General features: G+C 37.1%; 1 protein-coding gene across 33 annotated transcripts in view; it reads left to right on the forward strand.

The window, feature by feature from the left end:
• WNK1 (WNK lysine deficient protein kinase 1) overlaps positions 1–21,656 on the forward strand; it is a 158,802-nt gene that overhangs the window by 71,384 nt on the left and 65,762 nt on the right. For all 33 annotated transcript variants that reach the window (XM_055357484.2, XM_055357488.2, XM_055357487.2 and 30 more), the window contains exons 3-4: positions 3,332–3,552; positions 6,291–6,448. In XM_055357484.2, the coding sequence (XP_055213459.1) occupies positions 3,332–3,552; positions 6,291–6,448 (379 nt within the window). The remainder of the gene's footprint in view (positions 1–3,331; positions 3,553–6,290; positions 6,449–21,656) is intronic.

Consider the following 21,656-nt stretch of genomic DNA (forward strand, 5'->3'; position numbering starts at 1 on the left):
TGGCATAGGTACTATAATTATCCCCATTTAACCATGAGTTGATTGTTTTTAGTAAATATCTTAGTACTGAAGAACTGATTAAGAGCTCTGCTTACGAGAGTGGAGCTTTTCGCAGCTGGGCTTTGTCTTCAATGTGGTTGGACAAAAATCAGTCATAATGGAAGACCCTGAAGTGCTTGATATATCAGAGACATCTTTTTTTTTTTTGGGGGGGGGGATGGAGTCTCGCTCTGTGTTGCCCAGGGTGGAGTGCAGTGGCGTGATCTCGGCTCACTGCAACCTCTGCCTCCCGGGTTCAAGCGATTCTCCAACCTCAGCCTCCCGAGTAGCTGGGGCTATAGGCACATGCCACCATGCCCAGCTAATTTTTATGTTTTTAGTAGACACCATGTTTCGCCGTATTGGTCAGGCTGGTCTTGAACTCCTGACCTCAGGTGATCCATCCACCTCAGCCTCCCAAAGTGCTGGGAGTGAGCCAGCGTCAGCCACTGCACCTGGCAGAGACATCTTTTTTTTTTTTTTTTTGTCCTATCTGCACTGATGGTGCCTAGTTGTCACTTTTCTTTCTCAAGATGTGGTTGGTTATGGTGATTTTAATTAATATTCATATTTTTATAACCACTTTTCATTCTCACCAAACTTAGCTTCTCTGAGTTTAGAAATGTTCCATTTGTAATATGGAGCAGATTGGATTCCTTCTTGTCCTTATACTTTCCTTATAAACATTGCTATAATAATCATGTTTGTACACAATTCCCGTAGAATAGGTTCTTAAAATGAAATGTGAATCATTAATATATGTGTAATTTTCACTTGAATAGCAGTTGAGACAAAGATATGATTCCCTCCTGCTAGCTGGGATAATCTTGAAGGTCTTTACTAAAATGATAGATATAATTTAAGTAGATCTTAAAGGATAAACAGGTTTTCTGTGATTAGGGAGGTGCTATGGGAATAGTTAAAAAAAAGAGAGAAGTAATATAAAGTTCATAGTAGGATACCCTTTTGTTTAAAAATAGGATGTTTATAAGGAGGACTAACGACAAATAAACTTTCCAATATTTTATTATAAAATTCTAAAAATTATATAGAAAAGGCAAAAGAAGCATACAGTGAGCACACACTCAGCACCAAGATTCTGTTGTTACTAACTTTTTGCATCACTTGCCTTACCATATTATTAATATGTCCATTTATTCATCCTCCATCCATCTTATTCATTCCATAATAAAATAAATTGTAAAATAAAATAATTCAATATGCTTCACCCGTAAACCCTTCAGTATGCATTTCATTAGAGTTCCAGTATTTGTGTACTTTATTTTTCTTTTACCTCCAAACAGCATCAGGATAGAATAAATTGTTATTGTACGATTGAATGAGTTTTGACAAGGCATTCGGTCGTGTAACCAAAACTCTCAAGATAGAGAACATTTCCATCATATCAGAAAATGCCCTTATGCCGCTTTCCAGGCAGCCTTTTCCTTACCCTCCATCCAGCATGACTGTTTTGATATATTTTTTAAACCATAAAACCCACTTTTGCTATTAGTTTTCTTCAATTAGCCCACCCAAATGAAGTAAAATTTTATTTTAGTTCTGCTATTTGATTTTTAGTTAGATCTGGATCTCTGCATGTTTTTCATTTTAAGTAGTTGCCCTGAAGATTACATTTACGTTGTGACTTTTCACAATTTATTTAGGACTAATACTGTACAATTTCATGTAAAATACAAGACCTTTGCACAAATAAAGTTTTCATATAACCCCCTACCGCTTGTTCTGTATGCTGTAATTTTCATATCTTACACAAGTACAAGATTACATAAGTAATTTCATATCTTATACAAGTACATAGATAAGTCATTATTAAATGGGAGTAATTATAGTACCTATTCAACAAAACTGGAATACTAAATGCAGGAAACAGTGACAGCCAAATGTTAAGAGTATAGAAAATTTTAGCTCAACAAATAGAGAATATCAGTAAAGACATAGAAATTACAAAAATTGAACAAATTCAGGAACTGAAAAACAATAATTATTTAATAGAATATGTAAGCATATCATATATATCACAGTATTATAGATTTTCCTTTAACTAATCGTGTGTGTATTTTAAAGATACTGAAAGGAAAATGTAGTCTTTTCTATTTAACATTTTTAGTGCTCTTTTTTTCCTGAATATTTCCAGATAAAATAGGCATTGGAACTCAATCCCCAGATGTATCTTTTCTACAGTGGGTAGCACCAGAGGTCTCTGTTCAGTTCTTCTAGCATACTTGGGCTGCTTGGAATCTTTCCTACATTCATGTATTTCAGAGGTCAACTAGAGATTTGGGCAGAGTGAATACACAGAGTTTAGGGCTCTCCTTTGGTGCCTGCTTTCTGAGATTTCCTCCTTTCCTTTCTAGATCTGTGCTGTCCAGTAGAACTTTCTGCCATTATGGAAATGTTGTATAACGTACACCATCCAGAATGGTAGCCATTTGCCTCATGTGGCTGTTCAGCATGTGAAATGTGGCTAGTGCAACTGAGAAATGAAATTTTTTATTTTAGTTAATCTACATTTGAGTGGTCACATTTGGCTAGTGGCAACTTTATTGGACAGACCATCCTTGCAGAAAGGTCTGTTAGATAGCACTGTTCTTGATGCTGTGGTCATTCCAAACTCAGTCGCCATTTCTGTCTGGGGTTTAGCAGACCTGCAGAATCAGAACAGGGCCTTTTCTTAGGTAAAAATGTATTATAAAGAAGGAAACTCAAGTAGTGCTTTCCCTTTGTCCCTTCCAAATATGACTGATTTTGATTGCTCTCCAGAACCTTCAAGTAATAGTTGTTTTGTATATTTTTGACTAGAGTTTATAAATACATCTGTGTCTGATAGAACTACTCCACTATTTAACAGAAGCAGAACTCTACCTCTTAATCATTTAAATGGTGACCTAATGTTAAGGAATTCATATTTGGTGCTTTGTTACCATAATTCTCTTACCAATCACTAATTAAATATTTTTGGCTCTGAAATATTTAGCTGATATAGCCAACTTGATCTCCCATTTCTTTAAGAAAAAACTAGTTACCTAATACTATCATTGTTTAGATGAAAAAGCATTTGGAAGACTTATTTTTCTGTGTCTCTTAATAGAATTTTTATTTTAAACTATCGTAGCCCTGCTTACTAAAAGTATTATTAACCTTTAGTGTTACTGAATCTTAGCATGCTAAATTTGATATTCCCATCTCCAGTCATGTTAGAATTTAATGGAATTCTTCAAAGCAACAAACTCCTATCATTGATAACTTGTTTGGTATACTTTGCTTTTTCTAGGTATCTGAAAAGGTTTAAAGTGATGAAGATCAAAGTTCTAAGAAGCTGGTGCCGTCAGATCCTTAAAGGTCTTCAGTTTCTTCATACTCGAACTCCACCTATCATTCACCGCGATCTTAAATGTGACAACATCTTTATCACCGGCCCTACTGGCTCAGTCAAGATTGGAGACCTCGGTCTGGCAACCTTGAAGCGGGCTTCTTTTGCCAAGAGTGTGATAGGTATGTTTCAGGTGTACCTTGGAGCCTGACTGGCTTTCTGACATTCCTTTTATTTAGAATCCTGGCCCTGTCAGAGTTTTAAGTGATATAAACCTTAAGAAATTCATAGCTTGAACTCAGGAGGTGATCCATTGTACTTATGAGATGTAGGATTCTCTATATTTGTGCTTCTTGGAATCATCTTAGAGACTATTGATAACATTACGTTACAAGAAATAAAGTGAACTTTGTTGATAAAACCTAATGTAACAGCCTTTTTTGTTGTTGTTGTTGTTGTTGTTGAGATGGAGTCTCTCTCTATGTCACCCAGGCTAGAGTGCAGTGGCACGATCTCAGCTCACTGCAACCTCCACCTACCGGACTCAAGCGATTCTTGTGCCTCAGCCTCCCGAGTAGCTGGGATTACAGGCATGCATCACCATGCCTGGCTAATTTTTGTATTTTTAGTAGAAATGGGGTTTCACCGTGTTGGCCAGGCTGGTCTCGAACTCCTGGCCTCAAGTGATCCACCTGCCTTGGCCTCCTAAAGTGTTGGGATTACAGGCGTGAGCCACCCCACCCAGCCAGCCATCTTTTCATTACACACTGTTGATACTTAACATTATACACTATTTATGTAATACATACAGTATGTCACTTCATGAAAGAAATGGAATTTATATTTAGTTTTACTTTCTAAAATTAAAAGATAAAAATTAAATTTTTAAACATATAAAATGTCTGTTGGATATATATGTATATTCAAGAATATTGGCCAAGCGCAGTGGCTCATGCCTGTAATCCCAGCACTTTGGGAGGCTGAGGTGGGAGGGTCACTTGAGGTCAGGAGTTTGAGACCAGTCTGGCTAAGATGGAGAAACCCCATCTCTATTAAAAATACAAAAAAAAAAATTAGCCGGGTGTGGTGGCGGGTGCCTGTAGTCCCAGCTACTCAGGAGGCTAGGGCAGGAGAATCACTTGAACCCGGGAGGTGGAGGTTGCAGTGAGCTGAGATTGCGCCACTGCACTCTAGCCTGGGCAACAGAGCAAGACTCCATCTCCAAAATAAAAAAAATAAAAAGAATAGCCTCCTAACATTTTGTGAAAATAAATATGACAATTCATTCTGAAAAGTTGGTTTTATCAACTTTTTTCTTAGTCTCACTCTTCAGAACTTATGATCTATCTAAAAGAGTGTTTCTCAACCTCAATACTACTGAGATTTGGGGTTGGACAATTCTTTGTTGCAAGGGGCTGTCTTGTATACGTTGTAAGACTCTGGGGCAGCATTCCCAGCCTCTACCCACTAGATACCAGTAGCACGCTCCCTGTGTACCTGCCTTCTAGTTGTTATAACCAAAAGTGTGTCCAGAGATTGCTATATATGGCCCCTAGAAGACAAAATTGCCCCCTGTTGAGAATCACTTATCTAAAGAACAAGGCTGTCCCTTTCAGACTTTATATGTTAGAAACTCAAAGCTGGAAAAATAATTTAATGCCTATTTTGATAAGCTTTCACTCTATGAAGAGGATATCACAATTTAAAAACTTGAGGTCTTCATAAACATTCTATTTACTCCCTCCAAAAGGTGACAATAACAAAAGAAACCCATTAATTTTTAAGTGAACTTGGATACTAAGTATTACTAGGAAAAACACAGAACACCAGTTATTTGTACATCTTTCAAAAACAGTGTTCTCCTTGGAATATTATGTAACTAGGGTTAGGAATGCTTTCACATTTTCTTATAATACATTCACAAGAAGAATGGGAAAAGTGTCATTTAAAGCTGAATTTCTTTTTTTGCCTTCTTCACAGGAAACATTTCTTTGATTGTCTTTGGCATCCTGAAATCTCTGGCCCAATAGAGTTTTTATTTTCTTTGTTGATTAAATCATAGTGTGCATGCCTGTTTCTTGGAAATGCCTAATAATTTGAGGTATGCAGACCTAATTTTCTGGAAGCATTACAAAACCTAGTCTTGTGGGATCACACACTGTGCTCATAAATCAGTCTGTATTTGGGTTCTATATTTGTGTGTGTGTTTGTCTTTTTGCCTGTAGGATGTCCCTCACTACATTTCTTGTGTCTGTAGTAGGCTTATTTGTGTACTGCAGGTGGGATGGTAAGTATGTGAAGAAAAGGGCTCTGGTGAGTGGCCTTTGGAGACAATTACGTTTTATTTCATTTTTTAAAAAATGTATTGAATATCGGGTTTTTCACTGCAAGGCCTTCTTAAAAAGTGAAACTAATTAGATTGAGTGTTAATGCCAAGAGTGTAGCTGTAAATATTAACCCTACAGCTACCATACATTAGTGGGCACACAAGTATTTTGATCTTTTTAAACCCATCATCTTATCTTACAGATGTACCATTATATCTGCTTTGTTCCTTGCATAGTGCCTTTCCTTTTCCTTCTATTTGTTTTCAATATGAATTATATTAGTTTATTATCTTAGCCAAGGCTTTATTTTGACATATTATATAAACAAATTCATTTTACACAGTAAATCAATAAATAGATCCTTGACCTTATTCCAGTTTCATATAAAGGCCTTGCAGTGGAAGAATCTTTTATGAGATATTTGATGGAACAGACTGACTGAGAAGATTTCCTTCCTCTTTTCTCCCCCTTTCCTTTTTTCTCCCCATTCCAATTTCTTCTCTCTCACAGGTCAACCCCTCTGCTTCTCACCCCGGTGAGTAACGTCTGAAGCTTCTGCTCGCATTGAGTCTGAATCGTTCTTTTAATTTAAGGTACCCCAGAGTTCATGGCCCCTGAGATGTATGAGGAGAAATATGATGAATCCGTTGACGTTTATGCTTTTGGGATGTGCATGCTTGAGATGGCTACATCTGAATATCCTTACTCGGAGTGCCAAAATGCTGCGCAGATCTACCGTCGCGTGACCAGTGTAAGTCTTCCCCTAACTGATTGTTGAACTTGGGGCATATCTAACAAAGAATCCCAAGGTGGATGACATCAAACCATGTAAAAGAGGACAATAGTGGAAGGCATACTGAGTGAACTGTTGGGGTTGGGGGGGTGGTGTTGAGGTATGTGTAAGGCTGTTGCTCACGACACAGTGAAAGATAAAGATCAAAGAACCACTAGTTTATCCTGTACCCACCTTGCATTCATTTAAATCTTTATTATGTTTAAAAACACACCCTCATTACCTACTTTTTAACCCCCTATTAATTCAGCTAAACTCCTATTGTCTCCCACCACATAGGTCAGAGTTAAAAGTAATGTTTTTAATTCAAGATGCTTTGTCAAATTAATTTGTTCACTGACTTTTCTCTGAATGACTTGAGCTGATTTATTAAATCTTATATATTAGTACCTACCATACTTAAGGCATAAATAAATACCTTATTGTAGTTTAAATTACCCATGGTAGTTCATGTCTGCTGACAGAGATATTTTCTACAACTGTCTAATTGAAACCTGAAAGGTAGTTGTTATGATTCATTTTACTTTATCACTACATGCTTCATTATGCTACTCTAAAATACATTTTCTTACATAACCATATTATGCCTGAAAAAATTAACAATCATTTCTGCATCATCCAATACCCTGAACCTGTTCAGATATTCTCTCCATTGTTTCAAAAATGTCCATTGACAGTGTTCAAAATAGGCTCCATCAAGGTCCACAAAATATATTTTATTATTGTAGTTCTTAATCTAGAACTATTGCTTTTACTTTCTTTTTCTGCATGTCAGAGATTTATTGAGAAAATTAGATTATTTCAAGGAATGTTCCACATTCTGAATTTTCCTCGTGGTGTCATTTAACTGGTTTATTCTTCTATATTTCTGTAAAGAGAAGTTTACCTTAAAATGGTTGGGGTAGGTTAACAATGTAAAAATAATTTTGTCTTTTTTACTCGCATTCACCCAAGATTGTACGTTGTCGTTTTCCAGAGGCTATATGATACTGCACATATGATATTGCAGCAGAGTACATACAGAAGCATATAAAAGAATTCATTTGTAGGTCCGGGCGTGGTGGCTTATGCCTGTAATCTCAGCACTTTGGGAGGCCGAGGTGGGTGGATCCCTTGAGGTCAGGAGTATGAGACTAGACTGGCCAACATGGTGAAACCCCATCTCTACTAAAAATACAAAAATTAGCCAGGCGTGGTGGTGCACCCCTGTAATCCTAGCCACTTTGGAGGCTGAGGCCCGAGAATCTCTGGAACCCGGGAGGTAGAGGTTGCAGTGAGCCAAGATTGTGCCACTGCACTCCAGCCTGGGTGACAGAGTAAGACTCTGTCTCAAAAAAAAAAAAAAAATTCATTTGTCTTCCATTAAACCATATATTTAAAAAGATTACGAAAATGTAAAACAATACCAGTCTTATCACTAAATTTTTCTTGTTTTGGAAAATACTGACCTTTTAATTTTAAATATATATTTGTAACATAATGAGTTATAACTTTTAATGAATTAATAAATATTTTTAAACTTTCTTAGGTTTACCATCTGCCACGGTAAATATTAATAGATGTAACACACATAGACAAAATCCCTCTGAGGTCCCCAATAACGTTAATTTTAAGAGTATAAAGGGGTCCTGAGACAAAAGTTTGAGAACCACTGTTCAAAAGTCTTGATAAAATTTAGGCTAAACATTTTTTGCAAGGATACTTAATATGTGGTGCTGTATATGTTATATTGCACCGAGAGGCTCATAGTATCTCATTATTTCATTTTTAGTGATGTAATTTAATTGAATTTTGATATAGAAGATGTAATTATAAATTGCTTATTTAGATTTTGATAGCTGAACAGAATGGAAATGTTTATCTTTAATTAATTAATTTATTTATTTATTTTTTGAGACGGAGTCTCGCTCTGTCGCCCAGGCTGGAGTGCAGTGGCGCCATCTCAGCTCACTGCAAGCTCCACCTCCCGGGTTCACGCTATTCTCCTGCCTCAGCCTCCCAAGTAGCTGGGACTACAGGTGCCCGCCACCACACCTGGCTAATTTTTTGTATTTTTAGTAGAGATGGGGTTTCACCGTGTTAGCCAGGATGGTCTCGATCTCCTGACCTTGTGATCCGCCCACCTCTGCCTCCCAAAATGCTGGAATTACAGGCATGAGCCAGAAATGTTTATTATTAAAAACTGAAAGGAAACATTTTGCTTTAGGTAGGCCAAATTTTACCTCTTCATAAAGGCTTGGGAGAAATCTTTGGAGTCAAAGATTAATTATAATTATTTATTGCTGTGAATATTCCTTCAATATCCTTGTTGTATATTTGTATGTGATTCTGTTGTTGATGGATATGGAGCTACTTTGGACAATTAGTTTAATTTCATATGAAGTTTGAGGTTTCATACCCAGTAAAAATGACAGCTATTGTTTACGGAGAAAGCGCGTAACTCTCAAGTTACTTCTGGCTTTGTAATTGGGATGGTATTTTGTCAGTTATTATTATTAGGTGTATGTCTACAAGTGTCTGGCCTGAGGCCTTACTGTTAAATTTATTAACCTCTTCTTAATACTCACCCAGATTCTAGTACACAATATAATTGTAATCCCTGAAGCACTGACTCTCAATTTGGGCTGAATGGGGGCAGGAGAAATTTTTTTATGCCTTCAGATGATTCTGATAAGTACCCTAATCATTATTCTACATTTATGCCCTTAGAAAGCTCATCTGCTTTGCCTTTCAGAGTTCTGTATCATCATTCCCAGTTCATGTCTCTTATTATTCCCCTTTCTTCCCCTGATGCATTGTAATTTACATTCTCTCTCTTTTTTTTTCCTTTGAGCATAGGGTCGACTGTTTATTGGGTAATTTCCTTCTTTATTTTGTTTAAAATTGTAGAAAACTTAAGAGGTATATTTGATTTCTTGTTTTTTACTCGCTGCTTCCACTACTTCCAGTTTATAAGGTTCTTGCTTCAGAACACCTCTTAGATGCAAGCCTTCTTCATTCCCATTGCCACAACTCTGATTTCACATCTTCCTTATTGCACACCTTGCATTATATTCCAGAAGTAATTTACATTGTGAATTTATTTTTTTATTTCACTTAAACTTGTTGAGCTTTCTTGCTATCCTTTCTTGGTATAAGGAACTTAAGATACCAGTTTGCTTATATCAGAGCAAGTACAAATTCTTAATCTTTGCTATTCTTCATCTTCATCCAAGCACTCTATTTTAGTTAAATCAGTTCTCTTCATTATCTCGCACATATGCCACATCCTTTCCTGTATTCCTATCCATTTGTAAATGTTATATAATAGTGTACCTCCACTATAAGCTTTTCTGCTATCCAGTCAATCCATATACTTAATGGTCTTCCTCCATGACATTTTATCTGATTGGTTTCACTGTATAATGATCTTTGCCTTTTCTGAGCTGATTCTTCTCAATTGATATGAATGATAAAATTTTGTTTATTAGTGGTTATTCTACTTATAAATTCATAAATTCAATTAATGTACTTGCTTATTATTTTTATTGCTTTATATTCCTTAAAATATTTTAATCTTGTACATCTGTATAATTTCATCCTTATCTGTAGCACTATCCGAAATACAAAATAAATCTCAGTGCCAGTAAATGCAACATTTTCTGAATCCCTGCTATGTCCCATGCCCAGAGCTTGATACTAAGTAAAGGTGAATAATCATATTCCCTGTCTTCAGAAAACTACCTCTAATATAGAAGATTAATATGTAAACAAAGAATTATAATTACATTATGGTGAGTATTGTAATGGAGACAAGCACTAAGGAGAGTGGAGGAACAATGGATAACCCTGCTATGGATTAGGGAAGATTTCACAAAAAGAGCTGTTGTATGAACTGTCAAAAAGAGAAGGTAGAAGAATGGTGAGAGGCCATTCTAAGAAGCAGGAATAGGATTTACATGAATGCTGAGATGCCAAACACCGTAGTACAATGGAAGGAAAGGCAAATTGATCAACTAGAGTGAAGCTGTTGTCTTGGACAAATCAATTTTTGATCCAAGGACAAATCAATTGCTACTTAGTTTCTCCTGCTCCCAAATCCTGTCTCATCTCAGAGCAGAGAGTTTGGGGTTGGTAATTAAGAGGCAAACTTCTGACTCCTGATATGTGTTTTTGCTGCTATTATATTGTTGTATTTTAATGGTGAAAGAGACTTTATCTGTTTATAGGCTTTTGGAAGGAGCAAGAGGAAGAGAGAGAGAATTAGAAATCATGGTGGGTGGTGGTGGATAGGGCAGAGTAATATCCAGGATTCAATGGGCTTGTGACATGGTATAATGGTAAGTCTTGATAGGGAAGGTTTTCTCCTGAGGTAAGGGAAGCAAGATGGGTTTTGGAAGCAAAGTCTTGGGTTCACATCCTTGCCTTAGTTATTGCCATACGATCTTGAGCAATTCACTTAATTTCTCTGTACTTCAATTATTTTGTTCTCTGTAAAAGAGATACTATTACCCTCTTACAGATTGCTTAGCACAGTAGATGGTACTGGTACTGATAGTAGGCTGTGGTTATCGTCTATGAAATATGAGTTGTCATCTTCTTGGGGGTGTGTGTAGAATGAAAGATGGCCTTTAAGGATGATAAAGGCTTAAAATAACATCTATGAAACTTTGAACTGATTAGGAAATAATAATTGTGAAGCAGCACCAGGCATCCAGAATCTTCCTTTTTAGTATTGATAAACACTATTATGTAAACAATGAATATATTGTTTGTACGCGTGTCTGTGTATGCAAGTGGAAAAGGGCAAATTTTTACCTATTACGTACTTCTTTCTTGTGAATAACCAATAATAGGCTGGGCCTGTAGGCTCACGCCTGTAATCCCAGCACTTTGGGAAGCCGAGGTAGGCAGATTGCTTGAGCTCAGGAGTTCAAGACTAGCCTGGGCAACATGATGAAACATTATCTCTACAAAAAATACAAAAATTAGTTGGCTGTGGTGGTGCATAGTTGGCTGTGGTGATGCATGCCTGTAGTCCCAGCCACTGGGAGGCTGAGGTAGAAGGATCGCCTGAGCCGGGGAGGTGGAGGTTGCAGTGAGCCTAGGTTGTGCCATTGCACTCGAGCCTGGACAATAGAGTGAAAGCCTGTCTTAAAAAAACAACAAAAAAACCCACAATAGCTTAGATTGCTAAAGTAGTCCTCAGTTTTCTATATTCTGAATTCTGTGTATCAGGGTTTGAAGAATAGAATAGAAGTTATTGACATAAATGAGTTAGGTTTCATAGGAGAAAAGTTAATTTTACTTGGTGTATTTTCTACTTAATAAGTTTCATCTGTGTATTTGTGAATATTTATTAATTATAAACTGTGACCAAGCACTATACTAGGTATTGGGGATATACCAAGTCAAAAAGTTGTGCCTCACCTGGAGTTTACATTCAGTTTTGTTTAAAAAAAAAAAAAAAATGTTGATAGAAGTCGGTAAGTTGGCTGGGCGTGATAGCTCACGCCTGTAATCCCAGCACTTTGGGAGGCCAAGACTGGGGGATCACTTGAGGTCAGGAGTTTGAGACCAGCCTGGCCAACATGGTGAAACCCCAGTCTCTACTAAAAATACAAAAATTAGCTGGGCATGATGGCATGTGCCTGTAGTTGCAGCTACTTGGGAGGCTGAGGTAGGAGAATCACTTGAACCTAGGAGACAGAAATTGCAGTGAGCTGAGATAGCGCCATTGCACTCCAGCCTGGGTGACAGCAAGACTTGGTCTAAAAAAAAAAAAAAAAAAAAAAATTGGTAACTCTATTAGAGTGATAAGGTTTGTGTCTAGAATAGATGGGAGATAGAGGGTGAGAAGCTGAACTAGGTTTATTGTTACAGCACAGCAAATTCAATCATTTCTTTTTGCCCAAAATGTATGACTAGGTACTAATACAATCTGATTTTTTTATTAAAACATGTAATGAAGTAATTAGGGAGGAAATATAAGCCAGTAGATTCAAAACTGAGGGGAAAAATAACAAAAGTTGTAGTGGATCAAAGTAGATTTGTAGATCAACATGCTATATGAGTGATATTGCTAAACAGTAACAGGTGTTTCTGTTATGTGACTCCTGAGCCTTAATTTCCTCATATGATTATGGTAGTCATAACTGCCAGGCCTACTAAGGTTGCGAAAAACAAATCTGTTGAAATTATATAAGAAAGTACATTTGAAAAAGTTGAGAAATATATTTGTTGTATTTGACATATAACTAGATTGACTCTGAAATGTCTTCTATCTCAATAGATTCTTGATGTTTCAGAAGGGTTTGACTTAGGCTTTCTGCTACAAAAGATTGGGAGGATAGTAGCACTAACTGGCTTTCTTAAGTGTAATGAGGCTCATATTTGCACAGAAGTTACAAAATCTGTGATTGTGATATATTCAAGGAATTTTATTTTTAAAAATGCCTCCAACTTTTCAATAAAAAAGTAAATAGATGGCAAATTATCCTGTGTAGAGATGAATATCTAGATATTAAAACTTAAAAGTATGATTCTGATTACATAATCAAGTCATAGGCTTTCAGTAGTCCTTAAAGTCTGCTTTCTATCCTTCAGTGAATTTTTGAAGTTTGTTTATAGAATATTTTGTGCTTATCATATTAAATATTAGAAGACCTTTGGGAACTTGATTGATTCTCTGCATGGCATAATGTGCCAAGTCAGAGTATTAATCAGAGATAATTTTTTTTTGTATGTGCATACTAAAAATGTACATTTATGTTTTTTTCTATCAGTGTTACTGAATATATTATATAATTAACCCATTTAAAGTGTATAATTCACTGGTTTTAGCATCTTCACAGTGTTAAAAGAAAAACTTCAGCCAAATTAAATTTAAAGGCGTTTAATTGAACAATGAACGATTCGTGAATTGAGCAGCCCCCAGAATCACAGCAGATTCAGAGAAACTCCAGGGTTGCCTCATGGTCAGAACAGATTTATAGACAAGAAAAAGGGATGTGACATACAGAAACCAGAAGTGAGGTACAGAAACAACTGGATTGGTTACAGCTTGCTGTTTGCCTTATTTGAACACAGTTTGAACACTCAGCAATGTATGAGTGGTTGAAATACAGCCGTGAGGGCTGGGCGCAGTGGCTCACGCCTGTAATCCCAGCACTTTGGGAGGCTGAGGCAGGCAGATCACCTGAGGCCAGGAGTTTGAGACCAGCCTGGCCGACACGGTGAAACCCCGTCTCTACTAAAAATACAAAAATTAGCCATGCGCGGTGGCGGGCGCCTGTAATCCCAGCTACTTGGGAGGCTGAGGCAGGAGAGTCGCTTGAACCCGGGAGGCAGAGGTTGCAGTGAGCTGAGATCACGCCATTGCACTCCTGCCTGGGTAACAGAGTGAGACCCTGTCTAAAAAAAAAAAAAGAAAAGAAAAGAAAAAAGATAGAAATTTGGCTGTTGGGATTGGCCAAGACTCAGCAGTTGTTACGGGCATACTCCTAAGTTAGGTTTTCAGTCTTGTCTACCTGTTAAGTTAGGTTGCAGTTAGTCCACACAGACTCAAATTAGAAGTACAAAGTCCTTCTCGGGCCATATTTAGTTTGCTTTAACAACAGGTATGTGCCGCCATCACCACAGTCAACTTTAGAATAATTTTATCACATGATAAAGATATTCTGCACCCTGTAGCAATCACTTTTCTATACAAACATTCCCCCCACTCCTGTGCAACCCCTAATCTGTTTATGTCACTATAGGTTTTTCTATTCTGGACATTTCATCTAAATAGAGTCATTTAATATGTGGTCTTTTGTGACTAGCCTCTTTCACTTAGTATAGTGTTCTCAAGGTTCGTCCATGTTGTAGCATATGTTCATGCTTCATTCCTCTTTAAGTCTGAGTAGTAATATTCCAGTGTGTGTGTGTGTGTGTGTGTGTGTGTGTGTGTGTGTGTGTGTTTAAACACAATTGTTTAGCCATTTATCCATTGGTAGACATTTGGACTGTTCCTACCATTGGTTGTGAATAGAGCTGCTACGAAGAATATTCATGTACAAGTTTTTGTTTGAATATCTGTTTTTACTTCCTTTAGATATATACCTGGAAGTGAAATTACCATGTGTATATGCTAATCCTATGTTTAACCATTTGAAGAACTGCCAGCCTATTTTCCAATAGCTGTACCGTATTACATTCCCACCATCAGTGTGAGAGAATTCTGATCTCTTCATATTCTTGCCAATCCTTGTTATTATTATTATTATTATTATTATTTTGAGACAGAATCTCACTCTGTCACCCAGACTGGAGTGCAGTGGCACAATCTCGGCTCACTGCAGTTTCCATCTCCTGGGCTCAAGTGATTCTCCCGCCTCAGCCTCCTGAGTATCTGGGACCATGGACACACACCACCATGCTGGCTAATTTTTTTGTATTTTTTGTAGAGACGAGGTTTTGCCAGGTTGCCCAGGCTGGTCTAGAACTCCTCAGATCAAGCGGTCTGCCTGCTTTGGCCTCCCAAAGTGCTGGGATTACAGGTGTGAGCCACTGTGCCAGCCTGTGTCTTCTGTTCTTAAAATGACAGCAGTCATTGGGTTAAGGACCCACACTGCTCCTGGATGACTTCATCTTAACTAATTACTTAACTAATTTTTTTTCCAAAAAAATTCATATTGTAAGGTACTAGAGATTAGAACCACAACATATCTTTTTGAGGGACACAGTTCAACCCCATAACAATTCATGGGTTCATTCAACAAATATTCAAGTCTCTTCTATGTTCCAGACTGTTTTCTAGATCCTAGATATTGAATATTATTGTTATGTCAAACACAGTCCCTGTCTCTAAAGAACTTACCAAGGGAAGGGGAACAAACAAATAAAGCAAACAGTTACAATACAATAGAAAACACTTATTTTAGGGATAGGTACTTAATGAAAGCATGTAAGAGTGGTACCTAATCAAGTTTGGACAGGTTAGGGATATGGTGTTAAAGTATTAGGGAAAGACTAAGATAGTGTTATATATGAAGATGCATAATTTTGAGTATCTTGTCAAGTTTGGAAGTAGGAAAAGGACAAGGCAAGGGATAAGGGACAAAAGGAAAGCTTAGACTTTAATGTAGAGCACTGAGGGGACTGTTTTAAAAGTGGGTAGCTATCAGGTATGTGAACACCTGCAGACTTAAATTTTAGATTATTTCTGACTGCAGAATGGAGAATGGATTTCTGAGGAAAGACTAAATGTTGAAAACTCAGTTAAAAAGGTATTGAAGTAATCTAAGGGAAATGACTAATAGTCTGAAATAAGGAGTTGTAAGAGAGAAGGCCAAAGTGGATGGATTAGAGAGATTTTGTTTGTGAATTAGATTTGAGCTAACCTCATTTGTTTCTTTCCACTTAACATTTATGAAAATAAATGCTCATGTACATATATATACTTAAGATCAAACAGTATCAAACCTGATTGTGAGGTTAAATATATAACTTTAGATTTGGGGACTATAAAATTTATAATTTGTATATGAAATGTTTTATATATTTTATTTACTAACTTACCAATCATTACTTTTTTTGAGACAGAGTCTTACTCGGTCTTTCAGGCAGGAGTGCATGGCTCAGTCTTGTCTCACTGCAACCTCCGCCTCCCAGGTTCAAGTGATTTTCCTGCCTCAAGCTTCCTGAGTAGCTGGGATTGCAGGCTCCCACCACCATGCCTGGCTAATTTTTTTTTTTTTTTTTTTTTTTTTAAGTAGAGATGGAGTTTCACCATGTTGGCCATGCTGCTCTCGAACTCCTGACCTCAAGTGATCTGCCCGCCTCGGCCCCCAAAGTGCTGGGATTACAGGTGTGAGCCACCACACCTGGCCCATTCTGCCATATTCTAAATGGAGTAGCAAACTATGCTTCTTGGCCAAATTCAGCCTGGTGCCCATTTTTGTACAGCCCATGACATAAGTATGGTTTTTGGTTTTGTTTTTAATTTTTTGAGAGAAAGTCTCACTCTGTCACCGAGGCTTGAGTGCAGTGGTACAGTCATAGCTCTCTGTAGCCTTGAACTTCTGGGCTCAAGTGATCCTCTTGCCTCAGCCTTCTGAATCGCTAGGACTACAGACGTGCCACCATGTCCAGCTTTTTTTTTTTTTTTTGTAGAGGTGGGATCTCACTATGTTGCCCATGCTGGTCTCAAACTCCTGGCCTCAAGTGATCCTCCTACTTTAGCCTCCCAAAATGCTGGGATTACAGTTATGAGTACCATGACTGGCTGGTTTTTATTTTTTTTAATGTTTGGGGAAAATGTCAAAAGAAGACTATTTTGTATGATACGAAAACTACATGAAATTCAAATTTCAGTGTCCATAAATAAGTTTTTCTGGCATACAACCACACTCATTTGCTTCCATATTATTTATGGCTGTTTTCACACTATAACGGCAGAGTTGAGTAATTGCAACAGACTGTATGATACATACAGCCTACAATATTTACTATTAGGCCCTTAACAGGAAAAGTTACTTACTCCTGTGTTAAACATATGTCACCAGAACTTTGTAAAACATGTTCCCCTGTAGAGTCCTGTAAGAAATTACTGATCTACGAAAGTAGTGGTGATGTTCTTCTATAAGAATGCATTAGCCTCTGTATTTGTAAAGACATGAGAATCTTGGTGCAAACAAGTAGCTACTTAACAGGTCAGAAAATGTGTAGGCAGTCTTTTCTCTCTGTTAAGAGTAGAACTAAAACTTTAACATTTTTATTTGCCAAATGCAAACTCAAAAGCTCAGTTGAGAAGAAAATCTTCTTAAATGAAAGATGTCTTTGATAGTAAGTTTAACAGAACCTGGAAAGACTGGTGTCACTGTTTCTGTATTCTCAGTATAGTGTTTAACCTGTTTTCAGTTGTTCAGCAGCTTTTGTTTTTTATTAAACTGAGACAAAAATCATATATCATAAAATTAATCATTTTAACCATTTTTAAGTATACTGTTTACTGGTTTTTAGTATATCCACAATGTTAATGCAGTTATCACTACTAATTCCAGAACCTTCCCATCATCCCCAAAATGAAACCCCATACCAGTTAGCACTCATTTCCCATTCTCCTCTCCAACCCATCCCCTAGCGACCACTAATCTGCTTTCTGTCTCTGGATTTGATTTTCCTGTTCTAGGTATTTCATGTAAATGGAATTATACAATAAGTGGCATTTTGTGTCTGGCTTCTTTCACTTAGCAAAATGTTTGCAAGGTACATCCATGTGGTAGCATGTATCAGTACTTTTTAATAGTTAAATAATATTCCATTGCATATATATACTACATTTTGTTCTATTCAGCAGGTTTTATTTCCCTTTAGTTCTTTAGTTTCTTCCTCTTTTTCTCAGTGTTAAACTGCTTGACTCTATAGCTGCCTCTTAATCTGGAGAGAGATTGAGAACAATGTTTTAGTCCATTTGGGCTGCTATATCAAAAATGCCATAAACTAGGTGGCATATAAACAACAACCATTTATTTCTCACAGTTCTGAAGGCTGGAAAGCCCAAGATCAGGTGCCATCAGATTTGGTATCTAGTGAGGTTCTGTTCCTCATAGACCGGACTTTCTCGTGTCATTTTCACATGGTGAAAGAGTCAAAAAGCTCCCTCAGGACTCATATTATAAGGGCAGTAATCCATTTCACGGTTCTGCTCTCATGACCTGATCACCTCCCAAAGACCTTCACCTCTTAATACTATCTCATTGGACGTTAGATTTCAACATAAAAATTTTAGGGGGACACAAACATTCAGACTATAGCATACACGAAGGAGGAAATATATAGTGTCTTAAAAGGTATTGTCCTAGAGCTAGGTTTATTATATCGTTGTTTGTATTCATTGTGCACAGCACACCGTAGGTACTCATTAATATTTTGAAGAATAAATGATTCAAAGTAATGTCAAATATAGTCAAAATCAGACATTATGTATATTTGCGAGAGTTGTATTTACTCTGTGAAAGAGAAGTGAAATTTGAGGTGACCTTCAGAATTATCCTACTAAAATGAAGTTGAATAGCAGCAAGTAGAAACTGATGTACCTATAAAAGCAATATATTTTATATTAATGGCAAAAAACACAATTACTTTTGCATGAACCTAATAGAATAGGAAAAACTATTTGGTGCAAATAAAGCAGAAAACAATAATAGGTAGAAAGGCTATCCCAGGACTAGAAAGGCTCTTCTGTAGGTTCTCAAATCTCAGTTGTAATTTCTGAACAACTAGTTTAACTCTTTCCATTATGGGTCTAGGTCTGTATTTTATTTTATTTTTTTAGGTATTTCCCCTTAATTTTTACCCTATAATTACTCTCACTTTGTTCTTTCTTCCCTGAGACTTCATAGGGCAGACCAAATTGTAATTTCCCTTGGTGTAGTCCCTAAAATGTTTCAAGACAGTTTTTCTAATGTTAGGAGTCCTTTTTTGTCAAGACCCATCATTGTCAATTTGTAAAACTTGTTCCTTTGAATTTCTTGAGGGAAGGGGCTTATATGCGTTATTGGAAGAGGGAGATGCTCAGCAACTGTTTTCTTGATCTTCAGGAGGTTACATAAGAAGGAAGAGAAACTGTAATTGAACATAACAACTTGGCAACATTGTATAATATTGCAGAGGCCTTGGTGGTAAAGGTTTGAGATTCTGTCATCTGAGAATTTTTGAGAAGGGATCAAGACAGCTAACAGACTCAAGTGATTTTATTTATTTATTTATTTATTTATTTTTGGAGACGGAGTCTCTCACTGTCGCCCAGGTTGGAATGTAGTGGCATGATCCCAGCTCACTGCAACCTCTGCCTCCTGGATTCAAGCAGTTCTCCTGCCTCAGCCTCCCAGGTAGCTGGGATTACAGGCACCCGCCACCATGCCCAACTAATTTTTGTATTTTTAGTTAAAACGGGGGTTTTACCATGTTAGCCAGGCTGTTCTCGAACTCCTGAGGTCAAGTGATCCACCCACCTCGGCCTCCCAAAGTGCTGGGATTACAGGTGTGAGCGACCACGCCTGGCCCAGGCTTGAGTGATTAGTTCAGCATGGTATCAGTAATCCTTTACACTCTTAAAAGTTATTGAGGACCCCAAAGAGCTTTTATTTACTTGTGTTCTATCTACTTTACTGTATTATAAATTAAAATAGAATTTGCAAAAGCATTTAAAAATGATAAATAACATAAGCCCTGTATATGTTGGTATCAATAACATTTTTATGACAAATAACTATTTTCCAAAACAAATTTTAAAAACTTATTGAGAAGAGGGGCATTTCCACATTTTTGCAAATCTAATGTCTAGTCTAAAAGAAGATTGCTAAATTCTCATATCTGCTTTTCTGTTCAGTCTGTTACAATATGCTGTTTGGGTTGAAGTATATGAAGAAAATCTGGCCTCATGCAGATATGTAGTTGCAAAAGGAAATACTTTATAGACCACAAGAAAGGATATTGAGGACCCTGAAGGGTCTTTATACCACGCCTTTGAGAACCACAGTTTTAGCAAACCAACCATGCAAAGTGCAGTCCTCAGACCAACAGAATCAGCATCTCAGGGTGCTTGTATTTAATGTAAAATTTTGGCCCCATTCCAGGCCTGTTAAAATCTGCATTTTACATAGTCCAAGGGTGATTCATATGTACATTAAAGTTTGAGAAGTATGAGCTGGGTCAGTAATCCCTTAAGGTCTTTTTCAGTTCCATGTACCTTTATTTGGTTAATTAAATAAAAAGTAGGCTATATAGTATAATACCAAAATGTTATTTAAATAAACTATTGTTCAGTCATTCATGTAAACTTTTAAGTAGCATTATAAGTAACCAATTTGACTTAAAAATTATATTATTATAGCATTTATATGCAATTTTGCATTTTTTCTGCCTTTTTGGTTGTTGCTTTTTAAAATTTTTCTTTATTTTATTTTATTTTTTTTTGAGACGGGGTCTTGCTCTGTTACCCAGGCTGGAGTGCAGTGGTGCGATCTTGGCTCCCTGCAACCTCCGCCTCCTGGGTTCAAGTGATTCTCCCACTTCAACCTCCCAAGTAACTGGGAGGGACAACAGGCATGTGCCACCACAGCCGGCTAACATGTATTTTCTGGTAGAGATGGGGGTTTCACCATGTTGGCCAGGCTGGTCTCGAACTCCTGACCTCTAGCAATCCACCAGCCCCGGCCTCCCAAAGTTCTGGGATTACAGGCGTGAACGACCACACCAGGCCTGGTTGTTGCTTTTTAAAAAGGAAAACTGGTAAATCAAGCTGTAGAAAATGTGGAATAAAAACTTGAAGAGTAAGTCCATTGGAACTGTGCTAGAATCCTTAGTTTCTAAGGATGCCGCAGGTGGCATGCATTTGTGCTTTATTTTTCCTCTAAGCTATGAAAATTTAGTTGTGTATGCTCTACAGTCCTGAATTCTGCACTGTCCATTACCATACTTCTTGCCTAGGAAATACTGTCTAGATTTTACCAATCTCCATTCCCATCTTCTGGCTTCTAGTAAAGAATAAAAAGGGCTGTGGTCTTTGTTACTTTCCTAAAAGTTTTCTTATGTTTTGGGTGCTGAGATAAATGTGGAGGATTTAAATAAGTTCTTAGATAATATAATTTATATAATTATATAAGCAATAATGATGATTCTGTGTTGAAATAGGCCTTGAGATATTGTACCTTCTCTTAAGTCAGCTTGCAATTTAAATTTTTAGTTAGTAAATTTAACTAATTTTAAAATATGTTAGTGTCTGTCTGCTTAACAATTGCATACTTATTAAAGAAACATGCGTGGTTATCCATTGGAAGAGATCCTAAGGCTTCCTGATACAAACACACCCACAGACCCCAGCCACTCTAGATTTCTGGTTTTCATCCCAGGTCTATTGTGTATACCCTGGCTATTAGTAACCAGTAAACCACTCTCCACCTTCTGTAGATTTAGTACTAACTTAGAAAAAGGATACAAAGAAGAGTTTGTATTTAACAGCTCAGGATTGCCTTTTTAGGTGGAAGAAATAGGCTCTGGAGTTGGATCTGCTTCCTTTCAAATTCCGGCAGTGTCATTGCCTAGCTGTGAGACCTTGAGCAAATTATTTACTTCTCTGAGCCTAAAGTATTTGTGAAGATTAAATGAGAAAGGCAAAGTGCCTGGCATACGGTTATCAATC

The sequence above is a fragment of the Gorilla gorilla genome, chromosome 10 (genome assembly GCF_029281585.2).
Source record: "Gorilla gorilla gorilla isolate KB3781 chromosome 10, NHGRI_mGorGor1-v2.1_pri, whole genome shotgun sequence".
In the NCBI taxonomy this organism is placed as follows: Eukaryota; Metazoa; Chordata; class Mammalia; order Primates; family Hominidae; genus Gorilla; species Gorilla gorilla.